The sequence below is a fragment of the Lynx rufus genome, unplaced genomic scaffold (assembly GCF_022079265.1).
Source record: "Lynx rufus isolate CCGP_SWC_20201006 ecotype Redwood Valley unplaced genomic scaffold, mLynRuf1.p SCAF_8, whole genome shotgun sequence".
Classification (NCBI taxonomy): domain Eukaryota; kingdom Metazoa; phylum Chordata; class Mammalia; order Carnivora; family Felidae; genus Lynx; species Lynx rufus.
The window spans coordinates 963,782-988,241 of record NW_025814896.1 but is presented as its reverse complement, the minus strand read 5'-3'; the positions used below and the strand labels follow the sequence as shown (position 1 = coordinate 988,241).

Genomic DNA, 24,460 nt, shown 5'->3' with positions numbered 1-24,460 from the left:
AGTGGGGCCTGCTGACAGCTGAGGGCGGTCAGCCCCCTTCCCCGGGCCAGGGGTGGAAACTGGACGAGACGGAAAGGCCCCTGCAGATAACAAGGCTCTCTCTGCTCACGGGCGTGCCGAGCCCATCTCAGGTGCTCAGCCACACTCAGCAAGCCCTTTCTGGCGGACCTGAGGTCCCCGTGGGCCTCTGCAAGACCGCTCCCTTCCCCACTCCCCACCCCCGAGTCCTTGCAGCCCCCAGGCAGGGCTTGACCTCAGAGTCACCACCCAGCGGGGAACTCCGCACTCCAGCCTGGCCGCCATGTGAGCGAATGCGAGGAGCTCTAGACATTCAGGAGGGCACCGGAGCGTGACCACTCTGGACCCTTGCACCGAGCCCCGCCCCCCTCCCCACCAAGCCGGGACCGACACCCGTGACCAGCCCCGGGGAAGTCCGGCCCCGCGGGTAAAATCCGCACCCCGCAGGAACAGACGACCGACAAGCACAGGCCTGGGGTGCCCTCAGCCCTAAGCCGCGCCCCGTCATGGCTCAAAAAGTGCACGGTCATCTCCACGGCTGGCAGGGCTGCCCACGCACCAGGCTCAGGTAGAATCTCAAGGCACAGCCAGACAGCGCAGAACCCTCCGCGCGGGCACCCGTGGAGAGCCGCAAGTGCCGATGCTCACGACGTGAGGGCATCTTGCAGGATCCTGTGCTGGACGGGGCCCAGAGGGACCCCGGGCACTGCACAGACAGCAGAAGTCAGCCCCAAAGGCCATCTGCATGAGCGTGACGGCAGAGGAAGCCCTCTCCCTGCTGGGAGACTGCCCTCTGCCACGGCACCTCCAACCGGGGGAGGAGGGATACCCAGCCTCACGTGAGGGGAGGCCCCTGCACACCCGGATGCTCTGCATTCATTCACTCGACAAATATTTCTGAGCCCCTCACAGGGACCAGGCCGCAGGCGCCTCCAAGGTCTGAGCAAGGCTGCAGAACATGGGACCCTTACGGGCCAAGAATGACACGAGTTCCTGCACTCCTCCCAGGAACCCAGCTGGAACTGAGTCTGGAACAGAGCAGGAGGTTCTTGATGGTGGGAGGCAGGAAGGTAGGTCCCCCAGAGCCACCACACACGAGTAGTCTTTCCCTCCCCATCTGTGCTGGACAGCGAGCTCAGACATGGTCACTCGGTGAACGTAAGCAGTTATTATCATCGTCACCATCATAATCACCATCATCACGATTGATATCACTGTCACACCATCAGTGCCATCACCGTCATCGTCATCGTCATCGTCATCATCAACCTCACGGGGTGAGGCCGACAGAGCCCCCTCTGTCTGGTCTTGTTTTTAGTTCTCTGAAGCAGTGTGGGTGGGTGGGCACAACGAAGAAGATGCAGAACCACGCAACTGTGCCACCGAAAGGTCATTCAAAAAGCCCACGTGCTCCTAAAAGGGTGGCCGCGTGCTGAGAACGCAGGAAAGGCAGTGACCGGGTGGAGACGGGAGTGGAATGGTCAAGTGTAGGGCTCTCCGTGACAGCTGGGTGTGTGATGCTTAGGTCCCCGACCCCGCAGGACGGCTCTCCTCAAGCCACAGAGACCCCTAGTCATCAGTGCTCAAGCAGCCCCAGGCCCGGCCAACCCTTGAGCCATCTCCTGTGCCCTTTCCCCACGGTCCTCCACAATGTCGGGAAAGCCCCTTGTCTTGGCACCCAAACCGCATCTCCCCGACCACTTCACACCCAGGGAGTGCGGGACCCCTGGGGGCAAGCAGGCTTTGCCTCCCGGTTTCTCAGAGCCCACCTGCCCAAAGACCAGAGATGGTGACCCAAGAGCCCACAGAAAGGCCTGTTTCCAGCCCGATCCCACTTTCCTCACGTGCAGAGAACCTAAGGAGATGCTCTGCCCCAGCACCCAGACGGAGGGGAAGGCAGGATTCCCCCAGGGACCCCTGTTTTGTCTCGGACCATTATCACCTTTACAACTGTCAGTGTTACCAGGGCCCACACACCTGTGCGTGTGTGTGCTGGGTGTGTATGCATGGGCGTGGGAATGTGCACGTGTTTGTGTCTGTTGGTGTATGTGTGGTTACACGCGTGTGCGTAATTAGGTATTTATACGTGCCTGTGTGTGTGCTCACCTATGCATTTGTGCATTTATACACACGTTGGGGTATGTGTGTGTGTCCATGTGCATGCACACCTGGAACACGGGGCAGCTCGAGGCTAGGGAAGAGCTGGCAACCCTTCTAGGCCTCTGGGCTCCCAGCGGCCCTGGGCTCTCCTGCCGGAGCCTTTCCCTGTGTTCTAATGGAAAGGCTCTTCTGCCCACCTTACCTCCTCCCCAAGTCACCCTTCAGGCCTCAACCTCATGTTTGTCTTCCAGAGGCTTCCGTGACTATCCAAGGACAGGCATCAAAACCCCAGGGTCCCTAAGGCACAGGCTCTCCTTTGGTCATTTCTTTATTCCTCCGCACCCGGGGTCCTTCACTGGCCATCAGGGCCGGGGACTGGCCGGGAGAGGCAGACCAGAACCCAAGCCATCATCCCAGGCTGAACAAGGTCTACCTTTCTCTCCAAGGAGGAGAGACCTACTCGTCTTCCAGACCAGTCAGGGCCTTCCTATTCCCCCACCCCATCCTGGCGTCCACCAGGTGGTACCCCCTGTGGCCTATGGACACAGGCAAGACAGAGCCAGCCCTGCGACATTCCCACGTGGGACCCCAGGCCACCAGGTGCAGATTAGAGCTGACGAGCCCCAAGCTTCACTGTCCCCACGGCCCCAGAGTCCAGGTCATGGGCCATCCCCAAAAGGCTGGGTGGGCTGTGTCTTCCGGGCAGCACCCCCACTTACCCCCACCCCACAGCACCTCACCCCTGTGCAGCTGGGACTCTGAGCACCAGGAAGTCCCCCCAGAAGGCTGGGCCCCCACCCCTGGCTCTCAGAGGTAGGGACGGACATGGGGCCTGCTCAGGGCAGAGCCACGGCTGAGGGAAAGACCAACCCCCCGCCAGCAGCTCAAGTACAGCCCCCGGCCTTGGCCTCCTCACCCACAGCCCTGACCGTGTCTCTCTCAGACCACCACCCCATGCCCTTGCCCTTGCCCTGACCTCTAGATGCAGATGCCCAGGTGTCTGCTGCTCCCCTACCTGCACTCAGACACCTTCTCGCCACCGAACCCCAGATAGGGGCTCGCCGGCTGTACGCTTTCTCTGGGTGCCCAGGGCCCCCTCCTGGCTGCCCCTGCCCCACAGGCTCCCTTGCCTGTGCTTCCAGGGGGGACCACAGACTTCCGGCGACCTGCCCCAGGACCCTCAGCAGCCCACAACCCCGGCTCCCCCCGCATCCTGGTCCTTCTCCAGGAAGACTTCCCGGCCAAGCATATATCCACACTGTCTCTCCTCCCTCTTTAGTGTTCCTGCAGCAGGCCACGGTCTGCTCACCCTCTGGACATATCTGCGATCCCTGGGGGGGGGGGCATCCCCCAGCTGGCCCGGTGGCCCTCAGTGGCAAAGGATTATATCACCAAGCTCTGTGCCCTTAATGGCAGCCAGTGACCAGAACCCCAGGGGCTGAGTTCCAGTTTCCAGGGACTTTGGGGTGGCGGGCGGACAAGGAAAGGACTACTTTCTACTCCACACGGTGACAGGATTCAGGAGCCTGCACCGGCAGTACACCTGGGCAGGAAGGAAACCCAGACACCCGCCCAGGGGACAGGGGAGGAGGGCAAAGGGTGCCATTCAGCCGGCAGAAAGGGACGAGCCACAGGCACCAGTCACTCTGGCCTCGGGGCATCGTCTCAGGGCTCTGGCATGAAGCACGGGGACCTCATCCCACCTGGGGCCACATCAGAAACCCCACGGGCGACACACCTGGGCTCAGGGCAGGGAGCAGCCGTCCCGTCCACACTGCATCCCCGACAGTGGTGCAGACGACACCTGTCACTCGGGACACCACCCACACGATCGCTCCCACCAGCTGGTAGTGGGTGTCGCAGTGAGCTAGGGGGCCCTACGGTGCTGCTGGCTGCCCAGGGAAGCAGCGACCTTTTGAGTGCCTAGGACAGGAGGAAGGGGCCCGCTCCTGGCATCGCCACGAGCCGGCCCAGCCCTGGCACCCCTCCCTCTCGGTGCCGAACTCCAGGCTGAACCCACTTGCGGACGCCCACTGTGCAGGGCTTCCCTGGCCACAAACACACACTCACGGTGCGCTGGCCCAGGGACAGCAGTCGCCAGCTATGCTCGACCTCCTATGTCTGCAGAGGAGGCCACCGTGGGACCAGCCACCCAAAGGACACTGCAGGGGGCGTAATGCACCCTCATGGGCCCATTAGGCCTGCAAGAATGTGCATGCGGGGGGGTGGGGTCATCTTCCAGGGCAGGCGGAGGGAGGTCAGTAGAGCGTCGACCTTGAGTCTTCCTCCAGCCACGGGGAAAGAGCGGACCAAAAAGCGTCCTCCCTCCCCGAAATGCTGCAAAGGACCCCGTTGTGTTAAAAACCAAACTGGAATGAGACGGTGCCTTAGGTGAGGGGATCACAGCCCTCTCACACTCACTGGAGAGCCTGACACACTGTGGTCAACAACCCACTGGAAATGTGGTGAAAGATCCACAGCAGACCTCAAACGGTGCACACGCACACCTGCACACACACACACACGTATACATACATATTCACACACACACGACCCCCCACCTACACACACCACCCTGCACACACACCTGCACACACTCACTCACAACCACACACACACGCACACACACCCCTCCATGCACATACAACACCTACACGCATACATATACAACACACACACCTGCACAAACTTACACACGTACACATGCACGCGTGCACGAACACGGCAAGCACATGATCGAGGAAACGGGGCAAAATGTTAAGAATAAGCAAGTCCAGGTAAAAGGTATTCTATGTACTTGTTCTTGAGCTGTTCTGTAAACTTGACATTATTCCAAATAAAAAAATGAAAACGAGATGCACCCTCCCCATCAGCCCCACCCTGTCCTAACGCCTCCTTTCCCGGGCCCCATGGTATCCAGGAACTTGCCAGAGCTGTGATGTCCCACATCCTAGCCAAGAGACTTCTGTCCCCATCTCCGGGGCCCCATGCCCAGGCCCTAGGGTGTGGCAGGCCTCCCAAAATCCTAAGGGGAAGGGGCCCTCCCCCCTGCCTGTGGAGCAGTGTCTCCCGGAATCCGGATGCTCTAGCGGCTTGCCAAGGTCCCCCCTGACCCCGCCTGGATGGGTGCTCCCTCTCGTCTGATGACCTACCACAGTGCAGGCGCAAAACAGCCACACCTGCCCGCACCTCGCATCAGCCACTAGAGATGTTGTGGCCAACACTAATCCAACACAAACTGTCCGTGACACCAGGGACGGCTCGGGGTCTCACGCCAGCATGGAGATCACAGCAGAGCCCAATGCTTGTGTGGGGGGGCGAGGAGGCTGGGAGGGGCCAGGGAGGAAGGGAGGGGATGGGAGGGGATAGAGGGGGACGGGAGGGGATGGAAAGGGGCAGAGGGGGACGGGGGGATGGGAGGGATGGGAGGGGACAGGAGGGGCACCTGGAGAACAGCAGGGGCACTTCTCACCCTGACCAGCCCCCCCGCCCCGAGGAGAGCGGCTGTCCTCTCCCTCTCCCCGCAACCTACAGAAAGCCCCCAATTTCTGAGCCAGTTAGGCAGGGCCGAGGAGAGAAGGGCTGCCCTGTCCCCTCATCTCCCTTCCCCTCCCAGGCTCCCAGAGGGCAAGGGGCAGGGGGAGACCAGGCCTGGGTGCTGCCACGGTCACAGCAGAAATCGCCTCCCAGGCTGCCAACCGGCCACGGCCCAGAACGGGCAGCGGGAAGCGATGGAGCCTTTCCCTGCCTGGAGGAGGTGCTTTCGCACAAGCACCCAAGTGGCCAGGCCTCAGGGACCCAGCCTCCCACGTCCGTCAGCACGGGGGCCCTGCACTTGGGAGGAAGGTCCTGTCCCGTGGGACGTGGTGCCTGGGCGTGTGGGTCCCCCTCTGTGTGGGATGCCACAGCCTCAGGGCACCCTCGTCTATCTGTGTGCTTACCGCTGATGCGCCATTCTCAGCCTGGGTCTGTCCTGAAGCGGGCAGGAAGGGGACGAGGAGCCGGGGTCACCGCTGCAGGTGCACCCCAGTGCCACTCAGCATGTGTCCCGAGGGTACTTGACCTCACCCACGAGCCTTGCGCTCCATCCACTGTGGGCGAGGTTGGTCACTCTGACTCGGGGGGGACTGAACTCTTGCAGGGGCGGGGGAGGGGGCACACAGACCCCACAGACAGTCCAGAGTGTGGCTGCGCAAGGCCCCGGGAACCTGTTGAGATGACCCTCGTCCCCTGTGCCTCCACGGGTGCCGGAGGTCGGGATACCACCCAAGCCACTCCCGGAGCTGCCCCACGGAAGGTCACTGCAGGGGCAAAGCCCGGGCCCGCTCCTCGCTCTCCTCATGCCAGGGCAGGTGACACAGGCAGGGGCGACCTCATCTGCGGGAGGGCTGACCCTCCACCCTGCATCCAGGCGGCAGGAGGGATCTCAGCAGTTACTTCCCAGCGTGTGGTCACTTCGGTGACCCAGACCCTCCAGTAAACACAGATGTTCTCTGAGAAGAGACAGTCCACTGGGTGTCCTCAGCTCAAAAACAATTCGCCATGACCCTCCTCCCCACAAAAAATTGTAGTAAAAATGTCATTCAGGACAACCGTTCAAACCCTTTTCCTGACACATAGGTTTTGGGGGAGGGGAAAACTGCACATGCACATCTCAAAAGCAACTACTGGGTGGCTCAGTCAGTTGAGTGTCCGACTTCAGCTGGGGTCCTGGTCTCACAGTTCGTGAGTTCGAGCCCCGCATCAGGCTCTGTGCTGACAGCTCAGTCTGGAGCCTGCTTCCGATTCTGGGTCTCCCTCTCTCTCTGCCCCTTCCCCTGCTCATGCTCTGTCTCTCTCTCAAAAATAAACATTTTTAAAAACTTGAAAAAAAAGGAACTGCAAGCTGAGCACGAGGTGATGGATCTCGTGGGGCACCCCAGGGAGAGTGGGTATAAGCAGAGAGTTACCTGCACAAGGCCAGGGGCCCGGCCGCCTGCCCGCGGCGCTCGCTGAGCCAGGCCCAACAAGGACCCCGCTCCCTGACCTCAGCGAGGAAACACAGCTAGTGACCTGCCTTCGCCCTACTGAGCGGGAAGACCCCGGGCCACAGGGAGCCCAAGGCGGCACGGGAGCCCAGGCTGGGGAGAAGCCACCAGCAGGCAGGCCCAGCCAGCACTCTCTCTCTGGGACTCTGCTCTGTCAGTTAAGCGCCCACACGAAAACGCCGCCTGTGAATGGCGTGCTTTGGACTGGGACAGAGGGGAAAACAAAAGCTGATTCCTGGGTTTGGGGGGCAGATATGACATCACATAGCCCTTTAGGAGCAAAACGTGGCCCACTCACAATTGCACGCATCCCTGTAATCCTTTCCCACCGCCACACAATGATCTTTCCTTCCTCGGATGTTTAGCCTCAAGTGACACAGTGCAAGGCAGCCCCTGACCTCTGCTCCCGGGAGCCAGTCCGGCTGGCAGGGTTTGGAGGGAGCCTTCAGACTAGGTGACACCTAAGGACCAGGCACACAGGCCAATCAGGAACTGATTAGACTCATTAGAGTCGCAGCTTCTCGGTAACAAACGCCTGGCCCCTTCCTTCATGCCCGTGAAAGCCCCGGACCCTCTCTGTTGCTTCAAACCCAACCGAAGGTGGGGTCATCCCTCAGCCAGTCACCTTGCAAGCCAGGAACCAATCTTAACCTTGAAAGGAGCCCGGTGACCACACGAAAGGAAATGGCGCTCAAGGAACCCACACTCAAGGCCTAATACGCACTTTACCAAAATAAAATCCCAGAAGGAATTCCGAGCAAACACGGAACTACATTTGTACTAGCAGAATACTCACCGGGTAGGGAGTGCAAAATCCCCCCCACCCCCTGGCCTGTCAGGGCGCAGGGCCCGGCCTGACTCCCTGTGTTCACCAGCCGTGACCTTACTCCAATGGCTGGGCCCTGGCAGGGCGAGCACCCAGGAAAGCCCGTTTTCTGGGATGATGCTAACATCCTGTACCTTTGTGTCAGCTCTACCTCAAACTTCAAACCTCTTACAGTTCGTGCCTGTGAATTTTACCTCAACGGTAGAACAAACCGAGCAGGCACGGGACTTCCTGCTACACACGCGGGCTCGGAGGAAGCGTGCCGGTGCCCGCGGCTGAAGAACGAACGGAGGGAGGAGGCGGGCGGGACGGCCAGTCAGGGAGGCCGGTGCTGAGATCTGAAAAGGCCTGCAGCACAACGCCGGGGGGACTACGAACTCGGAGTTGTAACCGGATCTTTAAACAGTCCCCCCGTCTTTCCCACAAACCACAGCGCGGGGTGAGCGAAGTTACAACATCGACGGTCTCGCTCGCCGGCTCCCCTGCGGCAGACGAGAACGAGAGTCTCGGACGCGGAGAATCGTGCTCAGGCTCTGGGGCAGCGACCCCCTCCCCCCGCAGCTGGCTGTGCAGTTACCACCACCACCAACCCGTGAAAGGGGAGTGAAGAATGAGGACACCAGACTTGCTAAATAGGTATTGTTTATTAAGGCTTGTATTCTCCAGAGGAAAAGTTATCCGATGTTGTCCGTGACTCCACACAGGCAGGAACAGTTCAGAGAAAGTGACACGTTCTAAATACAAGTCTAAATAATACAGCTTAAACTTTAACTCAGAGGGTCTTTTGGAGTAAATAGTTTTCGAAAGGTATCTGCTCTCTAAACAGGAAGATCCCCTACAGTGGGCGCGTGCAGACTGCGTGCCGGAGCGACAGGTGTGAGCACCATGGTCATGCTTGACTCGGACTCCAGGTGGCAGCCAGTTCAAGGTCCCTCGGTCCACAGAACAGGACGGCAAATTCAGTTTCTAAAAGGTTTTTTTTTGTTGTTTGCTTTTTTTTTTTTTTTTTTAACCCATTCAACAGGAAAGAGAAACCAGACGCGCACGATGAAACCGACGCCCGCGGCATCGCCCGCCGCTCCGTCTGCACCAGCGGATCGGACGTGTAAAGCTCAGCATCGTGGGCGGGAAACTCAGAAGGGCGTTGGGTTGTCGGGTGAGGAGGGGGGCAGGTGGGGTGACGCACACAGCTCGAACGGCCGCCCGCTGAGCCCGGCCCTCCACGTGCCGCCGCTTCCACCCCGCCGGGCGGGGAGCAGCGCGAGGGACCCGGCGGCCGCGGCGCCTGAGACCGTTCGAGGGTGGACGGCGCTCCGTGCGACGGGGCACGTTCACCACATCTGGAAAACTAAAACGTATCTTTTCGTCTAGTAGAAAAATCAAACGGATTAGCGTTTTAGACAGATAACAGGTAATAAAAATAGCAAACTGCCCAAATGAGGTGATCGTTAACTTGCTGATTTCAACATTTTGAAAAGAAGTATTTTAACAGAAGACAGTAAACGCCAAAACCAGTCATGGTTTCTCGTGTCTGCTATAAAGCAACAAAGGGCTGAGAAATGAGTTCCACGTAAACATGTTAAAGGACACTGACTAGAAAAGTAAGAACATAATTTCTGCATAAAAACCCAAAAAAACCAAAAAACCACCTTTCAGATGTATTAGGGCTTTCTGTTTGGTTTGCTTTTGAAGGATACTTATATCTCACATTAGGTCTGATTGATAGGCTGACAGAAAACATACTCCTTTATTAGTGAGTTCTAGAATACGATAATCCATAGAAAAAGTACAAACGAACGCAGATCCATCTGGGCAAAAATGAAAGACGATGAGCGAAAGGTGCGACGAGTCGGGCCCCGCACGAGACAACAGCACCAAGCACACGTTCTCTTCAACTTTTTCAGTCCGACGTTAGAACACAGAAGAAACTGGTTCATCCTTATTGTTTGTTTCGATTCTGCCGTTCCTGTGAATAGAAAAAGGAGAAGAGCTGAACACACGGAGTGAACACGCCACGCACACTCCCTCCAAAGTGAGGTCCCCGGGGCCGCGCTGTGGGCTGTGGCCCCCATCTGGGCCTGCACCCCCCGCGGGGACCAGCCAGGCCACGCCAGCAGGCGCCCCGGGCCTCTGATAACTATGCCCAGCCCTCGGCATCCACCTGCTCCACGCAAGTCCTCTCTGGCCGGGTCTCTTTCCTACCACACCCAGAACCATCTTTCCCAGAGCACGTCTGACGAGCCCGTGACGCATCTCAGTCTCTCCCCACGTCCGCCCGGCTGGCTTCTCATCAACAGGGGCAGAAACCACATTGGTCCTTCCTCACAGTGCTGCAACTAAACTCCACTGGAGACACGCAAACAGCGGTCTAAGGAAGAAGCACACTGCTGAAAGTTCTGGTAGGTTCCACACGTCTCTCAAGCTCCCTGGAGGAACAGCGTAATGCCGTGAGTGCCCCGAGTCTGCCTGCAGGCACGCCTCCCACGGACCAACTCGACACTCTCTCTTCCCAACCCCACTGGCCAACTCAGGTTTGGGACCCCAGACCCTTAAAAACGGCAACCGGTTACAGGCAGAAATTTACCCCTAGCGTCGTCACAACTCCCAGAAGCTAGGTGCGACGAGTCGGGCCCCGCACGAGACAACAGCGAGTCAGGACGCGTATCTGAGATAAACCACAGCCACACAAAGCCTGCTGCCAGGCTGAAATCCACCAAGGAGCTTAAGCTTCATGACCAGTGATCTCTGCTCTATCCCTGCAAATTCAGCAATTGCGTATTTTACTCTACACCTAAGAGTGAGAATACAGGATCTCAGTAACTGGAAATAAATAACACGCCCCTCTCTTTTCCCTACAAACGAAAGAAGGACCAATGCGTTTTCCAAGTTTTACAAACCGTGATGGTTACGCTATGTGCAGCGCCTAACGCTGCTAACGTCACCATCGGCTACAGGCCTTTCGGCTAAAAATGCTCCGGGACGCTTGCCATTCACAGACGGGTGACGCGTCTGTCGGTACAGGACCGCACACCCAACCATCGTCAACTGATGTTTAATTTAAAAAAGGATGTTTCGATATCAAAACAGCAGGAAAAAACCTCAGCATGAACTCTCTCAGACAAGCCAGCTTCACAGAGTGTGCTTCGCCGTCCTTGTTCCCACCCTGGGCCAGTTCACGGCCACGGGCCCCGTTCCGCTGCAGCACAGGCAGACTCGCTTCAGCGGGCCGGAACTGCTCAGGCTCCGGGAGGTTCTCGGTGGCCGAAGGGGAACGCACTACGTCGGAGGCCCAACTCGCGGCTCGTACCCCGGGTTCTAGATGCTCACTTCCGGTTAGGGGAGGCCTGCGTTCCACACCCACTCTGCCCCCACCTCCTCTTTGCCACCCGGAGGGAGAGTTCAAGGTCCCAAAACCTGTAAGGCACTGGGTTTTCAGGAGAAAAAGAAGCCACGGCCTCCAGACCAGAGCTTCCCGGGTGAGGAGGGCGGTGCCCTGGGGGGTCAGGCAGGGCCTGTAGCCCCCCGCGGCCCCAGCAGCCTCGCCGGCCTACCCCAGTCCACAGGCGTTATTTCTAAGTGTCCAGGGAGAATTCTGCACCATGGCCCCAGGGCTCCTGTTCCCTAAGAACCACAAAGCTGTGTGGTCACGTCCACTTACGCCCCCCCCCCCCCCCCCCGGTGACCGTGCCCGGACAAGCCCAGACGCTGCTGGCCCTGCCCGAGGCCACGGGGACCTGGCGGTCGCCGGGCCCCAGCCAGCGAGCACGAGGCCTCGGCTCCGGCTCCGGCCCCGGCCCACCCGGAGCTCGAGCGCGAGAAGGTCAGACTCACCTTGCGCACCTCCTCCTCCTCCTCCTGACGCTTCTCGTAGTGAGAAAAGTCGTCAAAGATGGAGGTCGTGTGCTTGTAGGAAGCGATGATTCTGAGCACTTGCTTTGCTTTCTCTAAGGGCACCTCCTGGGTGTCACGGGAGTTGGTGACCGGCTTGTTGTCGTTATTCTCCAGCCTGATGTGCCGCAGCTGGTTGTTGGGCACGTCCTTGACGAAAATCCATTTCACGTCAAACTTGCCTTTCCACTTGTCCTGAGACCAGACCCCCGCGCTGGTGCCGTAGTCCACGGGCGACTTCATCTCAGCCACCCCGCAGAAGTGCCCGCTCCCGTTGACGCTGAAGAGCAGGTACACGGGCCCCTTGCTGCCGGCGGCGCGGAAGGCACCGTCCAGGCGCTTGTTGCCGTGCTCCGTGCTGCACCAGATGGAGTACTTGATGGAGCGGTGGATGTCGTCCTCCGAGTAGCTCTTTATGATGAACACGCGGCCGCTCTTAAGATTCCAATCAAACTCCTTAGGGTTATAGCTGTGGGCCGCTTTCAGTTTTTCCAGAACGGGGTGGGACTCCACACTGGGGGCAGAATTAGGCTGAGCGCTTCCAGGAGAGTTACCGTCGCCGCCGGGCCCTCCGCTCTGCCCGAAGGCCGCGTTTCTGTTGCGAGGGGCGACCCAGCGGGTCTGGGGCGGCTGCTGAGGGCTCGGATACTGCGGTTGGGCCAAAGGGGGGGGCTGAGCGGGAAGAGGCTGCACGACCGGTTGGGGCTGCGGGGCAGGCTGGGGGGCCGGTGCCTGCTGGGGGGCCGGAGGCTTGGGCACAGGCCCTTTGTTGTCCCACGTGCCGATGTCCATGTTATGCTTTATAGGTGGCGGGGGCAGGGCTGCCCCAATGACAGGTCCGCTTTTTGCTTTCATTTTCGGCTGTGGCTTTGCCGGCTTGCTGGCAATGGCAGCCCACGAGGTCGGCTTTGAAACCGGCATATTCACGCTCGTCCCACCATTCCCGGAAAGGACACCGGCCATCGCCACGCTGCTAACCACCGACCCCACGGTCTTGACGGCAGAGGTGGTGACGTCCCCAATCTTCAGGCCCACCATGCCCTGCTCCAGGCTGTTCATGCCGGGGGCCTTGTTGAGGGTATCGCTGTGGAAGCCCGTCTGCCCGTCCACGATCGTGCCACCCAGGGAGCTCGGCGGGTACGTGTAGCTGCTCCCGTAGGCTGAGCTCTGAGCCTGCTGCCCCTGAGACCCGCTCGTCCCCCAGGCGGAGAAGGCAGGGTTTTCGGGGAAGAAATTGAACCTGTGCTGGTAGATGCTGTTCCCCAGGCCCCCGGGCTGGCCGAAGACAGCATCGTGCATGAAGTGGTGGTCTCCGTTACTGAGCTGTCCGTAGGTGGTGAGGTACGGGATCGGAGGGTCCCCTCCAGTGGACCAGGGCGCCTCATTGAGGGAGTAAGGAAATCCGATGGACGGTGGGTAGTAGCTGGACAGGTAAGGATCCGCCATGGAGGGGTAACTGTTACTCTGGGAAAACAAGCGGGGACGGGTTAGACTGCTCTCAGGACGCGACTCGGAGACTTCCTGCCTCGGTCCAGGCGGGCTGCACGGCACCGTCACCCCCCACAGGAACCGAGGCCACCCAGTGAGAACACAGCAAGGGCTGAGAGCAACCAGGTGGTCACCTGCGGCGCGCTGGGTCCGCGTGACGCGACCAGGCCCAGCCGCCCCGGCACTGGCCGCCAGCAGTCCACCTGCAGCCGCTCCTGCACCCTCAAGCAGCACACTGTTCACGCGGGAGGGAACCAGAGTGAGGAGCGGCGACGCCGCCGACCCCGCACACGGGACAGCACCGCCGGCACGGCGGGAGGGGAGGACAACTGCGGGAAGGCCAAGACGGCTTTCGGGGAGCTCGGGGCGACAGGGCGGCTTACCCGGCAGCCTGGTTTCAAGCCCCCCTGACTGCTCAACGCTCCCGCGGGTCCCCGCGGGTCCCGGTTCACGGGCAACACCCTTTTCCGCTGGACCCACGGGCTCCTCCCACCCCCTCTATCAAAGGCCGCTTCAGAGGCCCCTCCCACACGCCTTTCCTGCCAGCCCACCCCCACTTCCGAGTCCAAAGGGGCCTCGCCATCTCACATCCCCACCACGGCCCAGGCGTGGCCTTGGCTCTCACCGCGCGTCAGGCAGCACAGAGGCCTCGGCCGGCTCCTTGGCCAAGACTCCGTGTCCTGCCTGCTCTCTGAGCTGGAGAAGCCTTCACATCGGGCTCCAACTTCACCTGGGATTCCTTACTGAGAGGACACCCGTGCGTCGGCTGAAGCCTCAGAGAGGGCTTTTCGAGCGGCTGGACTGCCCTCAAGGCAGCAGACTCACCTCCCGAATCTCAGGAAATCTGCCCAGGGTGTGGATTTAGACCTGAGGTCAGCCATTCTGGCAAGGCGTCTCCTTGGGGAGAGACTCAGCGGGCTTCTGGCCACAGCTGGGGCCCCCTGGCCATGCCACTGGCAGGTGATGTAGATGGTTTCCTGGCAGGTATGGGTGGTAGGAGGAGTGGAGGGGTGCAGGGTAGGGGTGCAGGCTTCCTGCCCAGGGCAGCTGGTTTAAGGAGTGGCAAGGCCATAAAGGAAAACAAGAGTGGAGGCAGCAGCAAGCTTTCCAGCCCATGCTACCATTTTCTGACTGCTTAGTGGGCCCCCCCCCTCCCCTCCCCTCCTCTACAAACAACCAGAAAGTTCTACAAGGAGAGCATTGGCCAGAGACCTCCTCCTCCAGCCCTGCACCGACTATCACGTGAGAACACCGCTGTCCTGGCCAGCACAATCCCAGGGACCCACGGGGGGGGTGGGGAGCCGGGCTGAGGCCGCCAGGGAGGGAGAGCCAGAATGCCAAACAAGCATTTGCGCTCTGCCACCGTGAGAAGGCGTGGGGCTCTCCAGACCCCGCTCCCCCAGAGGACCCTCTGGAGAACAGGCCGGTCCCTCAACAGTCCCAGCCCAACACGTGACATCGGTCACCCAGCCTCCTGGCTGTCGGTCTCCACTGCCACCTCCTGCTGCCCCATCCCATCGAGGATTCGCAGGATCTCAGGCATCGCCGCTCCTGCCTGTTGGCTGCTCCATTTGACGGCAGACAACTGCAGAAATCACTTTTTAAAAGGCAAGGACTTTCCCAGTAATAAAAATCACAGAGATGCTCAGTGGGTGAAAAACAGACAACGAACCGGCCCCATCATCAATGTCCCATAAGCCGCGGCACAGCTGGAGCTACCTTCCCCAGAAAGGACGTCAGTGACTCCGGCCCCTTCTTGTAACCTCCTCTGTCTGCCTGCATCCTACCTGGGCCCTCAAAGACGCTCTCCAGGGGGCCGGTCAGGAGGGAGAGCAAATCACCAGGTTCGGGCAGAGGGCGTGCTCTGTGAGGCGAGGGGCAGCCCCAAGAGCTAAGCCTGCCGCCTGACCTCAGCACCCACAGACGGGGCTCACACGGGGCTAGCACCTCACTCGTGACTCACAGGTAAGCCTCACCCGTAGCAGGACGTAACTGAGGACACAAACCATCATGCGTTGTGTTCTCCATTCAACGTCCCTCCAAGTTCATCTAAAGTCCTACTGTGGACTGGACAGAACTGGCGTTCCGGGTCCTGACCACACTGTGCACAGGCGCTTCTCGGCGGCTTCCAGCCGGGACCGTCCCAGGAACAGGAAGCCAGCCAGCCGGCACCCCTGAACCCTCCTGGCTCACGGGAGTGCCTCCCGGCAGGAGGGCGTCTGGGAGAGAAGTGGTGGCCCTGAGTGGACCTAACCCTCTCCTCCTGGGACCTGTCAGTGCAGGCTGGTCACGGTGAGCACGGACGGGAGAGTCACAAAAGCACCTGGACTACAGATCTTCCTCCAACGCTACGGCTCTTACAGCAAAAGGAACGGAGACTCCTCGCTTCAAGGCCCCAGATGAAGGGGCGTCCTGACAAGCGGCCGCAGGCCCACCAGCAGCCGTCCCCACGCGCACCAGGCCCGGCACTCCCCGGGCTGGACGCCAGCCCTGCCCACGGCCTCCGTCCGTCCGTCTGTCCTCACCTCTGTCCTCCCCGGGACACGACTGGCTCCAGGCCACCTGGCGGGCCGCGTGCAGCAACCTCAGCGCCGTGAGCCTGACTCGGTCTCCACCCCTGTCCTCCCGGCAGCTCTTCGCTGCACCATCGGCCGTCTTGCCTTCAAAGCGCTAAAGCCAAGCAAGTTAGTGTACGAACCTACGTGCAGTCAGTCATTCGTCCCGTGAGAAGACCCGGATGTGTTTACTCTCGCTTGCTATTCGGACCACACGTCCTCCCTCCCGGGCTGTGCTGCACAGGAAGCGGTCCCCGTCAGTCCGTCCGTCCGTCCGCAGCACATAGGGCCCAAATGCTCTGGCCTTAACTTCCGGCAAAACTGAAATTCTCCTCCCCGCATAGGTGAACCGGACCGCGGCCCCGACTGGCCAGGCCGTGCCCCGCAGCGCGGGCTCCAGACAGATGTGCTGCCGCCTGGACGCTCCTCGGCTCGACCCACTGCGCCCGGAGGCTGCCAACTGGAGGCCGGTGTCTCCGGGGTGCGGGTGCAGGCGCTGCAGCGGCGGAAACGAGCGCCTGACTCTCCCTCCCTGCAGGCAGCCGCTCGAGGCAGGGGCGCTGCACGTCCAGGAAAAGGCAGGACCTACAAAAACCTTTTTGAGGCCAGTGCGGGTAAAACCATCCCCCTGACGGACTCTCCCACATACGAGACTCCGTCTAATTGTAGCCTTTGCTAGAAGGCAGGGCCCCAAAACAGGGAGGCGAGGCGGACTCATCTTCAAGGCAAGCTGAGGCTCCACGAGGGAAGACTGACAAACACCGGACTCCCGGGCGCCTCCTTGTGGCCAAGTCCAAGATCACAGACAGAATGGGCTGTCCAGACAAAACAGACTTCCACCAAGTCTCTGTCTGTGATCCCTGCGTCACTCTCATTGAAAAACCACAGTAAAACACGATAATGAACCTATTCTAAAATTCAAACATTTTCACACTCGGTAAAGTACAGTCACGTTAAAAAAAAAACTCATCCTGAACGGCTAGAAATTACGCTTAAATAAATTACGTAGAAGTGGGAAGTATCAACGGCAATTATGAAGACTGACAAAGGGACCAGAGCTGCAAGGGACCCAGCAGGTGCACCCAGGGGAAGCCCTGGGGACACAGGCTTGGCTGCATGTGCCTCTGTGCAAGAGGACTGCAGTCCCTCAGCTGGCTGGGTCGCGTGCAAGGAGCACAGTTTCTGACGCCAGAGAATTTCTGCCTTTGTGTCCAGCTGGGGGCACGTAGTTTCTTCTTTTAAGTAGGCTCCACACCCAGCACGGAGCCCAACACAGGGCCGGAACCCACAACCCCGAGATCAAGAGTTGGACGCCCAACCGACTGAGCCACCCAGGCGCCCCATGAGGCACGTCGTTTTGAGCAACTTGACATTAAGAAGTATGTGAAGACCCCACTGGGCCCCACCAGCCGCACTCCACGATGGCTGGTCTCCACTGAGTGGGTGCCATCACTGAAGCCCACAGCCTTTGGACACGACCACAAGAAACCCGCGCCAGGCCACGGCCTACAAGACCACGCGCTCCTTGCTAACTCCCCCAGTCGCTCGAGCCCGCCAAAACTGCCCAGCAGAGCAAGCCATGAGCCAGCTGGCCCCCGGGCTCTCCACATGAAGTGGCCCACCCAACAGGGCATCAGTTCAGCCTGGCCTTTGCTGCGGGGTGAAAACCACCCCCAAACCTGACAGAAACCCTGGATGACAGCCGAGCACGATTTTCAAGATGAGCTGGTCTTTTTATAAACAGAAGCACCTCGGGGCGCCTGGGTGGCGCAGTCGGTTAAGCGTCCGACTTCAGCCAGGTCACGATCTCGCGGCCCGTGAGTTCGAGCCCCGCGTCGGGCTCTGGGCTGATGGCTCGGAGCCTGGAGCCTGTTTCCGATTCTGTGTCTCCCTCGCTCTCTGCCCCTCCCCCGTTCGTGCTCTGTCTCTCTCTGTCCCAAAAATGAATAAACGTTGAAAAAAAAAAAATTTAAACAGAAGCACCTCCCGAGGCCAGACGCTTTCTGCAAAGAGCGAGAAGATACAAATTTCAACCTGACCACCTAAGGAACCTCTGAGATGGGGCACACCAGGTCCTGGAAACGGAGGTGAGAGCCCACCACACCCTCAACTGCGAAAACACACCCCAGCACGTCAAGTGGCTCTGCTCAAAGTGGAAGTCGATCCTCACGTCAGAGGCATCACAGCTTTCTAGAAGAATAAGCATAAACCGATGACGGTGCTTGGCAATGAAAACGGGAACAGGAAAACTTGCAGAACTTTCTCATAAACTGAAAACATCCTATCGCACTTAGAACACAACTGAACACAATTGAGAAATAAACTAGAAAAGTTTGCTTCCACTCCTTTGCGTCTCTGTCAGACGTGCCTGGGCAAACAAGCGCGTCTGCTGACGACCGAGTGATCCGGTTCAGTCCGTAGTATCCACACCGCGGGGCCCCCACCCAGAGCCCGTCTGCTCCCCCGCACTCCCCCCCACCCATCTCCTAAAGCTAACATGTATTTTGTGTCACAGAGGGGATGCAGGGCTGCTACATCAGGATGCTCCCGGGGGCGACCAGGAAGGGACAAATGCACGCCCGAGGGCCCAAAGGCCCTCCCGCACCCCAGGACCCCGGCTCTGTTGTGGGGCGTTACATGTTGAACTAGCCTGAACAGCATGCTTGTAAACACTTTCCAAATCGTCCCGGTATTAAAACTTCATAAAACACAAAAACAGAAATAGCCTTGAACTTGCCACTACAAACACCCGTATTAAAAAAAAAGCGTCACGGGGCTGACGGCCTCGTCACCATCCTCCCTGTGGTGACGGCCCCAGAGGCACACAGGCAAAGTCCCTTGTGAAATGGCACCCTTCAAATACATGCCACCTGTCACATGTCCAAAACACCTCAATAAAGAGAAGCACAGTGCTGGCAACTGAAGTGCGCTGCTCCCGGCCACACGAGCCACCACTGTCCCTCACTCACGTGCGGTCGGGCGGGCCCCATGGCGCGCCTCCCGTCTGGGAGCTGGAACACCGAAACACAGAGCTGTCCTCAGGAGAAGCCTTTGCCAGCAGAGCCCAAACCCAAAGGTGTCATCAATCCCCAGTGGCTTCTGTCTGCAAAGAGGCCACGTGCGTGGTGGCCAGAACGAAGAAAGTAGCAACAAACACAAGGACCAAACGAGCCCCTGCTGTGTGCATGGAAGAGACCATCTCTTCCCCCCCACCCAGTTAGTCCAGAACCTAGCTCTGCCACAAACTGGCTCCACCACCCGGGCAAACCAGGCCTCTCGGGCCCTTTTCTTCATCCACAAGAGGACCAGGAAAATTAGGCTCTAAGAGCTCTCCCGTGTTACCTGCATTCTACACTCTAACAGTTGGGCGTGTCTGGAAAATCTGTTCTCAATCAAGAACCTGGATTTACCCTTGGGGCCCTGGGTGGCGTCCAACTCTTGACTCCAGCTCAGGTCATGACGTCAGTTTCGTGAGCTGAAGCCCCGTGTCAGGCTCTGGGCTAACGGTGCACAGCCTGTTTGGGACTCTCTCTCTCCCTCTCTCTCTGCCCCTCCCCAGCTCTCACGCATGTGCGCTCTCTCAGAATAAACAAACAAAAAAACGAAAAAGATCACGAATCTACTCTTAAGTAATGTGATTAACCATCTTGCTGACAAGCACACCAATACCCAGGACAAAGGGCTGTTTTAAGGCTGTCCCTTGCAGCGTCACCCGACCCCTGTCCTCCGAGCTGGCTTCCCCAGGGTGAAACAGCCGTAATTACCCTCCTGACAGAAAATCATCTGCTCTGCTTCTAAGGAAATCTGCCCAAATAACATGAAAGCGCCTGCCTCATAAAAACATATTTCGAGTGAAACAATTCCCCTCACCTTTCTTTGGTCAAAGCCTAAAACACGATACCGCCATAGCATTCAGACCACATAAGGGAAAAATAAAGTACTCATTCAACGTCTTGCCATTACCCCAACAATGCATCACCGAGGCCAGGGTAGTTCTCTGCCCCACCTGGCCCTGCCCAGAGGAGGGGTGGGTCCTGGGGTGGGTGCAAGGGGAGGGGCTCTAGAAAGGGTGTCCTGGGCACCTTGACTGCAGACTGGCTCAGTGCAGTAAGGACGGGGGCACCTGGGAGCTCAGTAGGTTGAGCCTCCGACTCTTGATTTTGGCTCAGGTCACGTTCTCCGAATTTGCGGGATCGAGCCCCGGTCGGGCTGAGCTGACAGTGTGCAGCCTGCTTGGGATTCTCTCCATCTCTCTCTCAAAAATACACATTTGAAAAAAAGAAGGACGAAGACAGGGAAAAGTTTTAAGTTCTAAGACACTTCAGAAAGGGGCAGACTGGCAAGAAAAGAGACAAACTAACTTCATTCCACCCCAGGGAAGAGGCAAAGCCTGGTTTTATTCCAAAGCGAACACGCGTAGTATGTTTTAAAAGTGGTGGACGCTATGCTTAACCCTGAACTCCAACTAGCCTGGTGGTTTTACCCAGTGTAAGTCAGCCCCCAGGAGACGCCATCAAGACACTTCTGCTCGTCATACCGGTATGCGTGTAGGGGGAGGAGGCCAGGAAGGCTGCTCAGCACCCCACGACTCACAGCCCCCCAAACAAAGACTGTTTCCGTCCAAAATGCCCACAGGGCCACGGTGGAGAAACTCTGAAATACCAAAGAAAAACGTGCAGCTACGACCTGCTGGGCCCTGTACAGGTGCCATGTCGGAGCTTGACGAGCACCGCCTGCCATCCTCCCCAGCCGTCTCCACAGCCAGTCTTCTACGAAAGGACAGTGAGGCACACAAGAGGCGAGCCACCTGAGGAAGTGTCACACGGCAGCGGAGTGAAGATCTGAACCCAAGGCCAAAGTCTGGCTCCGGAGCTGGATTCTTAGATGCTCTCCTGGACCACAATTCTACTTGCCCAGAGCTAAAATAACTCCCCGGGAAATCTCAGACAACGACACACGCCTGCACTCCATCCACGGCGGTGCAGCACCGAGCCGTAGGCGCTGAGGACGACAGAAGTCCCCCTGCAGACGGCCCCAGCGGGACCTTCCTTCCCGGGGCGCGCCGCCTTCCCCACACTCACGCCCCGTGTTTAACTCAAGGCTAGTCTTCTGAGCAGGTCCTCAGCATGCCCTCTGTTTCTAATACTTTACATGGTGCTTCTTTGCTGTTCAGGATGATAAAATCAGAAACGTAGCAGGAAAGTTGCATTACGAGACTCAAAACTAACATAAAAATACAGGTTTAAAAAAAACAAAGAACAAAAAAAGCTCACCTGATTTGACTGTCCAGAAAGGTAGGGCTCAAAGTCATTGTCATGGACTGTATCCTTCTGATGCAAAGAACCATTTTGTACTAGAACAAGAAGTTGCAAAACGTTATCTTTGAATTTTAAAAAATCACTTTTAAGCATGGAAATCAAAGACAGTAAAGCCTACGTCCCTCGGTTTCTAAAAATTGCTTTTACTTAAGAAAGAACACAATACCCAGCTGACGTTTACACAATTAGGACGGCAAGGCAGAACTTTCAACGATTTCATGTTTTTGGTAAAAATTTGATCATAATCTGGTAGAACTTGACAAAATAACCAAGAGCTTGTAAGTGGGCTTCGGGGATGATGGTGTGGCCTGAGCAGACTACGGAGGCAACCACGGCGCTTGCAAAGGCCTCACTGCGAGTGGGGGGACGGAGAAGAACCGGAGCTTCCGGCCCGGACAGCGGGGCCAGGCTGTAACCGAATGACGCTTCCGAGCTCATTTTTATCCGGCTCTCCGCTTACTTTCCGCTGTTTCAACGCTCAGCCGAAAAAGGAAAGGAAAGGTAAATAAAGTGCTGGGCCCTTTCCAGTCTTAAAACACGATGAACCATATTTGGTTACACCCGAGTAACACACACTGGTTGAAAAGTCTTCCAAGTAAACACGAAGTGTCACTTACGGGCTCTCACGACAGGGAGTCTTGGGGGTTTACCCTAAGCCAGAACGTCACGAGAGACTCCCGAGGCCGGTTCACTAGGGCTCTAACTACTGGGGTGTGCAGCTAGCTCCCCAGGGCCCCCGGGGCCAGCCCCGCACACCTGCCTCCCTCCCTTCCCCCATTCAAGTCCACCATCTTGCAGCGGGGAGGGAGGATGCGATGCCTCCCGCCACCCTTTTACTTACTTCTCCTTGAAAAGTCCCCGATCTCCAGCTGCTAAACCTCCCGGTATCGCCACCTAACATCTATCTCCCGGAAGCACACGGAGGAGAAGCGTCCGGCTCCAGACGCCCTTCCGAGACCTTTTCTCCCCCACATGGCCCGCCGCCTCCTCCATCCAGGACCCGCAGCGACCGCGCCAACTTCGCTCACCTTTAGTATCCTGTCCTTTTGTTCTCTGTGTCGCCGCAGGCCGGGTCGTGCGCGCAGACGGGACCCCGGGGAGAGGGAAACACAAAGTTATTCACGAGGACCCCTCCCGGGCGTGGGGCGCGCTCCGGCCCCGAACGGGCCCCGCCGCCCCGGGGCGCCCCCGGCCGCCCTCCCCCGCGCCCCCGGGTCCCGCTACCTGGGGGTCCACGCTGGTGGCCGACATGCTTCATGAACGGCGCGGCGCGGCGCGGGGCCGGGGCGCCCGCCGGCTCGGGCCTCCCCGCGAGGCCGGGCCTGTCACCCGCGCTCTCGCGGCCCCGGGCCCGCCGCCTCCTCCCCGGGCGCCGGCCGGGCGGCGGCGGCGGCGGCGACTGCTGGGCGCGCGGGCCGCTCACGGGGCGCGGCGCGGTGAGACGGAGCCCGGACCGGACGCACTGACGAGGCGCCGACTCCAATGGCGGCGGCGACGGCGGCGGCAGCGGCGGCGGCGGCGTCGGCGGGGACGAGGCTGCGCGACGTCAGCGCGCGCGGGGCAGGCCGGGAGCGCCGACGGGCCGCCACGCGCCGCGCCTGCGCGCCCTCGCCCGGCGGGACGGATGTCGCGCCCGGGTCCCGGTATCGCGCGGCGGGGGGGGGGGGGGGGGGGCGGGGCGCGCCCGGGAAGTCACGTGGGCGCACCCGGCGGCGCCGCGGGGGGCCGGGCGGGAAGCGGCGGCGGGTCGCCTCCCGGGGGCTGCACCTGCCGGGCCCGGCGCCTGCACCCTGAGCTGCTGGCGCAGGTCGTGGGCCCCAACGCCCCCCGCTCGTGCTTCTCTACCCGAGGTCTGAACAAGCTGAGCCGGCGAGTGCGACCGCCTACCGAAAGCCGCTTACAGCGGGCTGGATCCCCGTCTACCCTGCAGCTCGCTCGCCCCTGGCGCCCCACCAGCGTCCCTCAGAGGGGCAGCCTGGGTGTGAGCTCTGCGGGCCGTGGGGCTGCACCCCTGGGCTTCCTAAGTTTTGCGGTGGCAACAGCTGTCCACACCCCCCCCCCCAGCCCCGTGCTTGGGCCTCCTTGAGGGAGCTGCCTTTCCAGCGCTCCCTTGGGCCTCCAGGGGGCTCCCCAGTTTATCGCCAGTTTGCATGTTAGTTTTGACCCCAGATTTCACCACAGGGAGGAAAAGCGAGTTCAGCCCCACACCCTGCCCTGGTCCAGAACGTGCAAGGGGGCTTTCTGGTGTCTGTTTACCGCCGCACAGCCCCTTCTTGGCTCCACCTTCCTGAAAGGGGTCCAGTTCTCATTCCACACTCACTCCCACCCCTCCCAATATAGGGTCCCCAGCCTGGACCCCGATCCCTTGCTGGAGAGCCCCTGTGGCCAACTCCCACTGTGGCTTCCAGGTGGGTCTCTGAGCTCCCTTTCCAGCTCTCTTTCCAGTGCACCGGTGGGTAAGATCTTCACAAGCCCCAGATCTGGGCGCTGGTTGTGATGAAGGAGAGAGGCCTGGAATGCCGGCTCAGGCTGGGGAATCACAGGATCGCTCCCCAAAGCAGGGCCAAGGCAGATGCCAGCAGGCAGGTTAGGCACTAAGCAGGGTGGATGGGGACTGCTGGGATCATAGATCATAGTGGGACCCGAGACAGCCTCAGAGCCTGCACTGGCCCTGGAGAGACAGGATCAGCCGGGCACCAGACAACATCTCCAGCGGCTGCAGGAGGAGGTAGAGGTGGCCCTGGTGGGTGGGCGGGCCACGGGGGAGTGCGCTGCTCCAAGTTGCTCGTCCCTGGATCTCCCGGGGGCCCTGCCTGACCCAAGGATGGGAAAGGCAGGTTGGGCACAAGGCCCAGAGGAAGATCTGATGCCCTGCAGATGAGTCCGGGTCCAGCAGGACTTTGATACGCTTGGGCCGTGGGCAGCTCACACTAAGGTGAAGTCAGGCATTTGGGGCGGGCCACGTCCAATAGGTGGCAGGCATGGAGAAGACACATGGAGATTGTGGTTGCCTGTAAGATCGTTTGCTGGGGGAGGGGGGCACCTAGTGCTGTCTTATTCCTGCTGTCTGCATAGGTGAGGCTGGACGTACCGCATGGACATTGTCATCCCCGGGGCCTGGAACAGCATGATGCCTGTGACCCAGAGCCAGGAGAACACAGTGGTCCGAGCCCGGACACTCGGCCCTCTCGGAGCCCCGGCGCCTCCTTTCTCCAGTTGACCTCCCTCAGGCAGGAGAGG

General features: G+C 59.5%; 1 protein-coding gene across 1 annotated transcript; it reads right to left on the bottom strand.

The window, feature by feature from the left end:
- Positions 1–8,596: 8,596 nt before the first annotated feature.
- YTHDF1 (YTH N6-methyladenosine RNA binding protein F1) lies at positions 8,597–22,551 on the bottom strand. The gene is made up of 5 exons (XM_047068376.1): positions 22,445–22,551; positions 22,249–22,273; positions 21,176–21,255; positions 11,803–13,323; positions 8,597–9,937 (listed from the first exon to the last, which is right to left on the bottom strand). Exons 1-5 carry the CDS (start codon positions 22,469–22,471, stop codon positions 9,911–9,913), a joined length of 1,680 nt encoding a protein of 559 aa, XP_046924332.1. The 5' UTR covers positions 22,472–22,551; the 3' UTR covers positions 8,597–9,910.
- Between the last annotated feature and the right edge of the window lie 1,909 nt (positions 22,552–24,460).

Coding starts and splice junctions, on each gene's coding strand:
- YTHDF1 (XM_047068376.1), bottom strand. CDS start 22,471: ATGTCGGCCACCAGCGTGGACCCCCAG. Junction 22,274..22,444: donor CCACCAGCGTGGACCCCCAG/GTAGCGGGACCC, acceptor GCGGCGACACAG/AGAACAAAAGGACAGGATAC. Junction 21,256..22,248: donor AAAAGGACAGGATACTAAAG/GTGAGCGAAGTT, acceptor TTCTTGTTCTAG/TACAAAATGGTTCTTTGCAT.